This window comes from Crocodylus porosus, unplaced genomic scaffold (assembly GCF_001723895.1).
Source record: "Crocodylus porosus isolate Cpor-Errol unplaced genomic scaffold, CroPor_comp1, whole genome shotgun sequence".
Lineage (NCBI taxonomy): Eukaryota > Metazoa > Chordata > Crocodylia > Crocodylidae > Crocodylus > Crocodylus porosus.
In genome coordinates, this window is record NW_017728935.1 from 4,639,190 (window position 1) to 4,650,161 (window position 10,972).

The 10,972-nt window shown below is 61.4% G+C and overlaps 1 protein-coding gene across 2 annotated transcripts in view; it reads left to right on the top strand.

The window, feature by feature from the left end:
- PACSIN1 (protein kinase C and casein kinase substrate in neurons 1) overlaps positions 1-10,742 on the top strand; it is a 51,253-nt gene extending 40,511 nt beyond the window's left edge. Inside the window, exons 1-10 of one of the 2 annotated variants that reach the window (XM_019546727.1) lie at positions 1,075-1,217; positions 2,957-3,088; positions 3,517-3,673; positions 4,293-4,528; positions 4,909-5,064; positions 5,506-5,681; positions 6,193-6,313; positions 6,470-6,594; positions 7,345-7,538; positions 8,017-10,742. In XM_019546727.1, coding sequence (XP_019402272.1) covers positions 3,026-3,088; positions 3,517-3,673; positions 4,293-4,528; positions 4,909-5,064; positions 5,506-5,681; positions 6,193-6,313; positions 6,470-6,594; positions 7,345-7,538; positions 8,017-8,126 — 1,338 coding nt within the window. In that variant the 5' untranslated portion in view covers positions 1,075-1,217; positions 2,957-3,025 and the 3' untranslated portion in view covers positions 8,127-10,742. Of the gene's footprint in view, positions 1-1,074; positions 1,218-2,956; positions 3,089-3,516; positions 3,674-4,292; positions 4,529-4,908; positions 5,065-5,505; positions 5,682-6,192; positions 6,314-6,469; positions 6,595-7,344; positions 7,539-8,016 lie in introns of those variants that run through there. The other variant, XM_019546728.1, reaches the window with a different exon arrangement.
- Positions 10,743-10,972: the final 230 nt, after the last annotated feature.

Genomic DNA, 10,972 nt, shown 5'->3' on the forward strand with positions numbered 1-10,972 from the left:
CACCCCCAGCCCCTTTTGCACTGGTCTCTGCTGCTTCCCTGCCCACCCTCTGTCAAGTCAGACCAAGGACCCGCAATGCTCATGTGATGTGCGCTCCTGGGAATCTGGTTAGCGGCACTGATGATTTCCAGCCTGCAAGTGGGTCCACGGTGAGCATCCCCACACCAAAGTACCTGACTAGGCAGAAGTCACATCTCTGGCTATTAGTAACTAACTCCTCCAAAGCAGGAATTGTGTCACTTTGCTGGCCCCGGTGCTGGTAGTGGGAGCTGTGGGTTGCCGTCACCTGGGGAAGATGTTTGATCACCTAACCGTGGAGATCAACACATAAAAGACACATGCATATGACTTGATGCGGCACTCAGAGAGCACGGCCTCTGGGAGGGCAGGTGCATCTTGGCTGGCGAAGGGAGCAAGGAACGTGGGCTCTGTGGTCCGGAGCATAAAGGGGCAAAATACTGCAGCAAACGTTGCACCAGATGCATCCACACAGGTCCCCAGCGCTCTGGCCCCTTGCCTTGGCCCGGTTTCACACGAGGAGCCATTTGGAAATCAGGAGCTCATGTCAGGCATTACGACCAGCTGGCTCAGCTTGGGGGCTGGGCTCTGCCCCAGCCTGGCGCTGTAGCTGAAGGGATGAAAAAGCCTCCTAAGAGACAGTCAGAGATGGGAGAGCCTGGATGCTTCTCTGACAGCGACAGCAGGGCCAGCCCTGAAGGGCACGGGCGGCACTGTGGGCCTCGCCTCCTCCTTCCCGTCAGACCTGCGCTGGCCCTTTGGCCTCAGCCGCAGGGTGCAGACTGGGAACGCTTCCCCCAGCGCAGCTCACAGCAAGACCAGGCATTGCGCAGCAGGGCCGAGACAGGAATGGCACCTACAGGGAGGGGACCACAGGCCTCGACTGCCGCCGTGTCTGCTTGGAAGGCGACTGGGGCTGGGCACCACCCGCCCGGCCGTGCCCATGCCCAGGTGCCGTTCCCCCGGCAGCTGTACCTCCCTTGGCAGGGAGGCGGAGGGTTAAGTCGCTCAGCGGGCTCACGTGACTCTTGGGGGATGCCGTTTTTCTAAAGATCGGGACGGATTAGGTTGGAAGAGCAGCGAGAAATTCCTTTGGCTCCATTCCCTGCCAGCAAGAGCTGCTGGCGGTCCCCCGCGAGCCTGTGCTGCACCCCTCGGCCCCCGGGAGAACGAGGCGGGATGGGTGCGAAGGCGTCGGGGTAAGAGCTGTTCTGCCTTGCAGGGTTCTTACGTCCGCATCGCCAGGCTGGTCCCTGGACGACGGTGCTGCGATCTGGCCTGCTGAGGCCGAGCTCTGCAACCTGGCAGAGCCCGGGGATCCAGGGGCACTGAGTGATGCCGGGTGCCCAGGACTGGCGTGTGTGTTTATGGCGGGGGGTCATGGATGGAGGGAACACACGTAACCTAGCACTGTTGGGATGGAAGTGGGGTGGGATGGGGGGATTAGGGGCTCTGCGAGCTGCCGCTGGCAGTGCCTTGTCCCTCCCGAGACACGGAGGAGCCTATCTGCACTTCCAGACACCCCCATGCTAATCCCTTTCCGTCTTCAATCCCGCCGGGATTTAAGTGGAGGAGGAAGGGTGGCCTGCAGCGAGTGGGGGGGGGAACATGGGCTGTTCCCATGACTGGGGGTCAGGAGCCAAGCATTGATCGTGCCTGTTCCCTGCAGGCGTCCTCCGCCCCCACCGTGCTCAGGGGAGCGCCAGGGCAGCAGCCTCCTGTCTCCCAGTGGGCTTAATTTCACAACACGGCTGAACAGCTCATGTGATCGAGGGCTGTGACAGCAGTGAGCCTGCAGCCGGCCCGTGTCTGGCTCCGGCCACATGACAGGCTTGGATGTGACAGAGCGGCGGGGGGGAGGGCAGCTGAACCCCTGCACAGCTCCTACCATAGCCAGCCGGGCTGAGCCGGTCCCCGGTGCTGGAGCAGTGATGGAGAAGCCAAGGGGCAGGGGGAGGTGCGGATGGATCGCTTCCCTTTCCCAGCCAGGAGCTCCCAGATTCAGCACAGGGCGATGACGCAGCTAGTGCTGCACATCAGAGGGGCCACATGGGACTTGCCCCCGTGTGACTCGCTTCTTATGGCTTATTTCAGTCCAGCGAGGAGAAGGTTAATCGGTTTGCAGCCTCCACATAGGGGCTAAGCTGCAATCTCTGCCTGCTTCTGGCTCGCAGAGGCCTCCAAAGCTGCAGAATAGCTCACATCATCGCAGCTAGCGCCCTCGCCTGCACCTGCTGGATGGGTCACCCTCGGGCGGGCCAGAGACTGAAGAAAGCGCCCTGCAAAGGGCTTTTGGTGATCTGCTTGGGAGAAAGTGCTGGCCCCCTTCCTGAGCTGGCCGCTGGGCAGAGGTCTGTTGTTTCGCGGCTCAGCTTTCATGAAAGCCAAGCAGTTGTGATGGAGGGGATCCAACAAGGGTGATGAGCTTCTCCGGTACATGCTGCTGGGCTCTGGCTGGCCAGCCCTGCAAAAAGCAGGGTGGGGGGCACTGAAGAAGAGAAGCAGAGGATCACAAATCTGGCCGGCTGGAGGGCGCCACTGGCCTGGGCACGTTCGCTTGGTCAAAAACACCCTCGGTGGTTTCGGCTGCACCCAGTGCTTTCCCCTTCCCACCCTGACAAATAAGACCTTTTTGATGCAGCGCTGGGGATATTGCTCAGCGTGGCAGGATCTGTGCTGTGCTGGGAAAGGACCAGCAGACAGGCAGGCCCCGGCAGAGCGGAGGTGGAGGGGGACACTGAGGCCTGGCATAGAGGCGGCTCTGGAGCTCGAATGCCTGAGCAGAGGAGCAGGGAGAGAGGAGCGCAGAGTGGGGGCAAGAGCGAAGGTCGCTGAGCTGGGGGCGGCGCCGCCGGGGAGCCCTACACCTGCTTTGCCACTGCCCAGGCCAGGCTGTGGAAGCGCCCCCACCCTGACCCCCTTTCCTCGCTCCGTGCAGTGCATGAGGTCTGGTGCTTCCCCGAGCGGCGGAGCGGCAGCGCTAATCCCCGAGTGAGCAGCAGCAGCCATGTCCGGCTCCTACGATGAATCTGCAGCTGCGGCGGAGGAAATCACTGACAGCTTCTGGGAGGTGAGCACCCTGGACTCACGGGCAGGACGAGCCCTGGCCTGGAGCCTGTCCCTTGGGCGGGCCGTTCTGGGGCCTGCGGTGGGAAGCCCCTGGGCGGGCTCTGCTGGTGAAACAGCCGGGCACCCCACAGCTCTGGGGGCGAGGAGAGGGCACGGAAGAACCAGACAGAGTCATCTCTGCTCCCTGGGGATCCTCTGCCCCCTTTTCTGGGCCAGCTCTTGCCCCTCAAGGGTGCCCCATCCCCCCCCCAACATTGCTGCCTCAGGATGGATGCAGGGGATGCCGAACTAGTCCGAATTTGAGATTCCTGGTCCCTGCTTGGACCACTCAGACCCAATCTGAGCCCCCCATAGCCTCCCCGCTCCAGAATGGGGGGGCACTAGCTAGAGCCAGCGGCTGCCCCCAGACACCTCTGCCTGCCCCGGCAGGTGGGGAACTACAAGCGGACGGTGAAGCGGATTGACGACGGGCACCGGCTGTGCAACGACCTGATGAACTGCATCCACGAGCGGGCCAAAATCGAGAAGGCCTACGGCCAGCAGCTGATTGACTGGTCCAAGCGGTGGAGGCAGCTTATAGAGAAAGGTACCACGGCCCGGGCGCCTGCCCCAGCTCACCGCAGCAGGGCAGGGGTGGGGGGAGCGGGGTCCGAAGTGGAGTGAGCTGGGTGCAGCCCTGCCCTCTCCTGGGTGGAGTCAGAACTGCTCCACCATGTGTCATAGGCTCTGCACCGCCAGTGCAGACTCTCCTTCAGCTCATGCGGCAGGAGGCTGGGATTTTGAAGCTGCCGATGCTGTGATGTCCCCCAGCAGGCAGCAGGGGAACAGCTGCAGGCTCCATCCCTGGCCCAGTTATAACCCAGCTGAGAAGGCCGTCCGGAGTCCACGTGCCACGAGCCTCCCCACCCAGTGATGGAAATGGGCCCAACTGGGGCATTTTGGCCTTCTGCAGGGGAGGGAGAATGGCCCGTGGGCTAGAACAAAGCCATCTGGGCTCCGTTCCTACCAAAGCCACTGGCCAGCTGCATGTCCTCAGCCCCCTTCCACTGCACGCCTCAGTTTTTCTACCTGGAAAATAGGGGTAAAGGTACTTCCTTCCTCATGGACACTGGCTGGGATGCCTGGGTGCCAGCGACCAGAGAAGGGCAGGGTGTTGCCGCGATCACCAAGCCTCACCCCGGTCCTGCCTGTGCTCCACCTTGCAGGCCCGCAGTACGGCAGCCTGGAGAAGGCGTGGGGAGCCATCATGACGGAGGCAGACAAGGTGAGCGAGCTGCACCAGGATGTGAAGAACAGCCTGCTGAACGACGACTTTGAGAAGGTGAAGAACTGGCAGAAGGACGCCTACCACAAGCAGATCATGGGGGGCTTCAAGGAAGCCAAGGAGGCGGAGGACGGCTTCCGGAAAGCGCAGAAACCCTGGGCCAAGAAACTCAAGGAGGTAGGAGGCGCATTGAGGGGGGGGACCTGCCCAGGGGGGACCCAGGCTGGAGACCCTGGGAGTTCAGAAGGGAGGGAGTCACCCCATGGGGCAATGGGAGGGAGGCAATGGGGTAATAGGGGCTCAGCACACACGGAGCCCACGGTGGAGACTTGCCTCCCTGAGCCAGAAGGGCCATTTGAGGTCTCCATAACCACAGAGGAGTCCCAGCCCAGAGCGGAGGGCGCTGGCACCTGCTCCACTACGGGAACAGTGAGAAGAGACAGTCGTGCCTCGGTCTCTGGCAGGAGGGAAGCCTAGCTGTAGAGCAGCCATTCTGGGGGAAGGGGACATCCTGCAAACATCCGCCTTGACCCCCTTGCTGCTCCCCCCCAAAACAGCTGGAAACTGCCAAGAAAGCCTATCACCTGGCGTGCAAAGAGGAGAAGCTGGCAATGACCCGGGAAGCCAACAGCAAGGCGGAGCAGTCCATCACTCCGGACCAGCAGAAGAAGCTCCAGGACAAGGTGGAGAAGTGCAAGCAGGATGTACAGAAGGTACGAGCTCCGGCCACCGAGCGGGGGTCTCACGTGTACACGCACACGCGGGCCCCTCCGGCACAGCGGTGGGTTGCACTGAGAGAGCCCGGGGGCTTCAACGCTTCCACCTCCAGCCTGGCCCCTGCCCCTCACAGCCAGGAAAGGCAGGGAGCCCACACGGCGCCTGCGTCATCCCTGGCTCGCCCAGGACAGTGCCCCAGCTTGGCCTCCTCCGTTCCTGAGGGAGCCGAGATCGTGCTCTGCCCCATCAGGCCTCATGCCAGCCCTGCCCAGCTGTAGCTTGGCCCCATCTGCAAGGAGTGGAGCAAGGGGCAGAGCGAGCGAAGGCTCAGCAAAGATCTGCCTGGCAGGTCCCCGCGGCTCCTGCACTTAGGGGTCCGACCAGGTTGTCACAGGATGGCCTGGGACACTGACCTCAGCCTCCCGGCCCCTCCGCAGGCCCAGGAGAAGTACGAGAAGGTGCTGGACGAGCTGAACAAGTGCACCCCGCAGTACATGGAGAACATGGAGCAGGTGTTCGAGCAGTGCCAGCAGTTCGAGGAGAAGAGGCTCAGCTTCCTGAAGGAGGTGCTGCTGGACATCAAGCGGCACCTGAACCTGGCCGAGAACAACAGGTAAACCCTGCCCCCGGCGACTCAGCAGGCAGCACGGCCCCCCAGCTCCGGGTAAGGGGCCGCTCCCTGCTCTGGGCAGCCAAGGCGACGAGCCAGGTCGAGCAGGGGGGATCCATGCAGGTACCCCTGGGGGCCTCCCTCCCCATCCAGAGGCGGGCAGAGGTCAATGCTGGGCTGTTTGGTGGGGGGGAAATCACTCCAGTGGCAGTGCCCACTGGGTTTGTGTGGGGGCCTGGCACCCCCCTGTGGCCAGTAGCTGCAACTGCATGTGGAGCGGAGCCCCTCTGGAATTGCCCACCTTTGGGTTGGGGGGGCAACCTGCCCCCTGCTTCCAACCCCCAGAGCCCCTTTCCCTTGCCTTGCTAATCAGCTTCCTGCCTCGCGAGCAGGGCTTCCCCTCCCCGTGGCTCCCACCCCTCAGCCACGGACCTACAAGGCGATATCGAGTGCAAGGTGGTGGGGGGGGGGGCACTGGGGCCCTCACCTCCATGTCTCCTGTGCCCTGGCGCAGCTACGCGAACGTGTACCGGGAGCTGGAGCAGACCATCCGCGGCTCGGACGCCCAGGAGGATCTCCGGTGGTTTCGCAGCAGCAGCGGCCCCGGGATGCCCATGAACTGGCCGCAGTTCGAGGTGAGGATCCTTGCTGCCTCATCGGCAGGCGGCTGCCGTAGCTGGGAGGCGGGAGGGATAGCCAGCTGGGTTTGGGGTGGGGTCTTGCGGGGGACGGTTGGGGGATCATGCCCCCCCAGCCCAGGAGCTCAGGGGTGCGGTGCTTTGTCGCTCCAGGAGTGGAACCCAGACCTGACGCACATGATAGCGAGGAAAGAGAAGCCCAGGAAGCCTGAGGGGGTGACCCTGACTAACATCACAGGGCCGGGCGAGCCGGCGGCACAGTCTGGGGACCGCGGCAGGTGCGTGAGCCGGGGGCTGCAGGGGGGGAGGGGTGGATGCCATGGCTGCAGGCACCCAGCAGAGAGGGGCTGTGATGTGCCTCTGCTGTTCCTGGACAGACGCAGACAGCCCTGGCCTGTGCCAGCACAGATAGCCTTCCTGCGGGTGATGCCACGACAGAGCGAGCGGGCAGGTGTCTGGGTGATGGGGGCTCACAGGACCTGCCCCGTGATGTAGCAGAGACCATGCAAATGTATGGGAGGGGAGAGAAGAAGGGATGGGGCCACATCTTGGTGCTGGAGATTAATGGGAGCTGCCATGGGATATGGGAGCTGCAGGGTCAGGCCTAGGCTGAGCTGCATGAGAGGGGAAGGGGTCACACCTTGGAGCCAGGGTCCCCAAGGCCGTCGGGGATACAGCAGAGGGCACGCGTTGAATCTCGGTGTCAACACGCACGGTATGAGGTAGCAAAGGGGATGCCACTGAGCTTTTGGCATGGGAAAGCCCTGTGTCCCAGCAGAGGGGAGGCAGCTGGGTGCAGGCCCTGGAGGTTGCAGGTTCCTGCGCTGGGGTATGGCGGAGGGCGTGCGACCGAGGGACGAGGCAGAAGTCTCCAGGGAGCCTTCAGCATCTCGGCTTCTGGCCGTGGCGCAGCTCCGCTCGGGCTGCAGCCTGGCCTCGCCTCCCCGGGGCCTTCGCGGAGCAGCCCAGTGCTTTCCCAGCTGCCCTCGGCCTGTCTTCACAACCCCCCGTGCTCTCTGCATCCCCAGCGTGAGCAGCTACGACCGCAGCCAGCCCTACTCGTCCGAGTGGTCAGACGATGAAGGCAGCAACCCCTTCAGTGCCAACGAGGCCAATGGCGGTGCCAACCCCTTCGAAGACGAGACGGCCGTGAAGGGGGTGCGTGTGCGGGCCCTGTACGACTACGACGGGCAGGAGCAGGATGAGCTGAGCTTCAAAGCAGGTAAGACACGGAGCACGCCTGGCCCAGCAGGGGCCAACCTCTCCAGGCGCTTCCTGGCCAAAGCCCGCCCTAGATGCCTGCAGTCTTTGTGGCTTGAGCCATTTCTGTATTTTCCAACCCCAAAACATTTTAAAGGGGAACGTATGGAGGGACAGGGAGGGAGAAGACTTGGCCAGCCTGGCTCCAACGTTCAGAGAGCCCCTGACGCCTGGTCTGCAAGGATGGGACCCTTCCAGGCTAAGCCGTGGTGGCACTGAGTGAAAATTAATACTTTCCACCCGTATGCCGCTCTTTCCCTCCCTGCTACATGCCCCTTTCTAGCTCCTGGATAAAAGCCTACTAGGTCTTCCGGCGAATAGAGGTATTCCTTCAGCTCAGCCGTGGGGAGCTGCGCCGTTTCGATCCTTGCTCGCGTGCACTGGGGAAGGCCCCAGACAGACTTGCGGTGACATCCGTCTCCCTTTGCTTCCCACCCCAGGCGATGAACTAACCAAATTAGGAGAGGAAGATGAACAAGGATGGTGCAAAGGGCGCCTGGACAACGGGCAGCTTGGCCTCTACCCAGCCAACTACGTGGAGAGCATCTAGCCGCGCGGCGTCCTCCTCAGCGCCGGCAGAAAATAAGCCGACCCTCCATCGTCTCCATCTCCGCGCCAGCCAACCTGCCGTCCGGTCACTCACTCCACACACCTAGAGATTCAAGCATATTTTCCAACCAAGCTTTTATTTTTTTAAGAGTCGTCTTTGAAGAGTATTTTGCATAGTAGGTCGTTTTTTTCTCCTCCTCCTTCTATGATAATGTGAAGCAAAAGGTCGACGTTGTCTGTTATTTTTCCTTCTTTTCCTCAGAGCAAAAAGCCGATACCTCAAGAGCTTAAAGCCCAAGCAACGAAGGCTTTTTTTTCCAGAGCTTCCGATTGGTTGGGATTTAAGGATACTGGAATCATGAGCTGCCTCCTGATTGGCTGAAACTGTTCCAAAATGCATGGCGCTTTAACTCCTGGGACCAAGCAAATTCGCCCTCTTCAACCATAACCAAATTAAAATGGGAGGAAATGGAGTTTAACCCTCTTTTATTTATTTCCACTTTTATAGTCGCCTCCTCCTTCCTCCCCCATTCATCCCACCTCCAGTTTCTCCTTCCGTCAGGGCGGGCGAGGGAAAAAGCCTCCCTGCCCCTCCAACCTTCCCTTTGGGGGTGCGAGCCTCCCACCCAGGGGCCCTCCCCAGGCCTCCGCGCCGGGCTAGGAGCAGGAATCGAGGTCTCTGAGCCACCTGCGAGTGAAGATGAAGAGTCTTCATCCCCTGCGGGCCTTTCCACTTCTTTAAGGAGGCGTCTTCTCACCCCCGCCAGGCATCAGCATGCTGCCGTCTCCTGCATCTCGCATGCCGTTCAGGACTCAGCATGGACATCCCCCAGGGCGTGGAAGGAGCCTTCCCAGCAAGGCTATACAGGTTCGCCACTCAGGAATGGGAATCCCTCTGCTCTTACTAGTCCATAATTGTGGACTTGGACCCTTCCCCCCGCTACTGGGGGAGACGGTCTGTACGCTGCTACGCTTTAGGGCGCTGCGTAGCGTTGTGGAAGCATCTCAGGAAAGGCGGAAACCGGCCCAGATGGTAGGGAGCAGCTCGAAAGGCACTGCTTGTTCCATGCCGCGCTTTGGAAGTTTGCCTCTGTTGGAAACAGCCTCGTGCGGGTAGCAGGAGCCAGAGGGATTCGGGGAGGAATCCTGGGACTTCGGTCAAGACCTCCCACCCAGGACAGGATCTCAGCAGGGACCATGCAAGGGGCGATGTCTCAGCTGGGTTGGGTGTAGCTGCCCCGGTCTGTGCACAGGAACGAGGTGGAGAATATGCTTGGGCTTAACTAGCTTTCTAGGGCTGGCTCTGGGAGCTGCAAGCGTATGCCATGCCACCCCTTCCGCCCCCATCCACCCCAGTGATGAGGCAGGTGGCATGGAGGTGAGCCCCTAGCACTCTGGCTGGGTGCATGCACGTGCCAGGTCAGTGCCTGGCCCAAGACCATGCCTGGAAGAGTCTCGGGCATGGGGAGTGCAGGAAGTGAAGCTGATCATACAGGCCAGGGCCTCCATGGGGGCTGGTGATGCAGGAAGAAGAACCACCTTTGCTCAGCTCCGGCAGGCTGCGGATGCAGCTTGAGGGGAGAACCAGAAACTGAATCAGGCAGAGAGGACCCCAGGGCCTGTCCCTGGTGGGAAGCCAGCCCGCGCAGAAGCAGGGTAGTGGTGATGAGCTGGGGCCTGCCAGGGAGAGATGGCTGCAAGGTCAGCTGCAGCGCCCTTCCCCCAGTGAGCACGGGTCTCTCATAATCCTCCTTCAGGGCCCCGGAGCCTGTGAGCCCTGAATGGACCCAGAGCCGCTACCAGGGCGGCTTAGCTCCTTCCTCTTGTACCGGACTTTCATCGTCCAAACCTTGATCATATGTTAGCCCTCCCCCGTACCCCCGCGGAGCCTTCCCTGCTGCTTGCCCACAGTCCAGCGGTGGCTGCTCCTTCATCACCATCGCACCAGGGACATGGAGAGAGAGCAGGCCGCTTCTGGTGCGATTCCACCAACCTCGCTGGAGCATCACGGTGACACGCGTGGCCCCGAGACCTTCCCGCGTGAGGATAACAGCCAAGAACAACCTTCCCCTGCTCCTCCAGAAGTCCCCAACAGAAGTGGGGAAAGGATGGTCCCAACCGCCTCGGGCAGAAGCTTGAAACCGGGGCAACGTTGTCAGTGGGAGCAGTCATGAGGAAGGCGGAGGGCAGCCCCTGCTCCTCCCAAGCCCTCAGCACCATTTCTTTCCCCAGAGATGGGCTCGGACCCATCACACAAGAACCCCTGCGAACAAGCTGGCCATTAGGCTGCGGGCTTGGCCACGGCCGGACCTTCTGCATTTTTTGTCCTAAAGAGCCACGGGACATATGATAAACTGAGCAATCCAGCCAGGCCCCACGAGGGCAACTGAACCGCTCTCCCAATTGAGATGGAGACACCTCGTTGCAAGAATTGCACAGTAACCCGGAAAAAATTCCCGGGGGAGAAGCAGCCAAGACGTGGCAGAAGCAAAGCTGACAACAGCCGGCCTTAACCTCTGACAGAGAGGATGGGGGGGGTGGGGAGGAGGGCGCTGCTTTTCATCCTGCTGCATATGTGCCCTCCAGATCCTCAGGACAGCTCCACAGAGGTCAGAGGCACAAAAAAAAAGAGACCGCTGGGAGAGTCCAAAGTCAGGGTTTAGCAAGAGAAATTAGATCACCCCCCTGCCTTCCACTGCGCCCGGCCAAGGAGATACAGGGCTGGAGGTGCTTGTGAAAGGCACGTTGGCAACTCTGGCTGCAGCTCTTGGAAAAACCTCTTTCTACTCTGAGAAGGGATTCAGGACAAGGACTCCACTGGGAATTAGCCTGCTCCTGGGTGCCGGT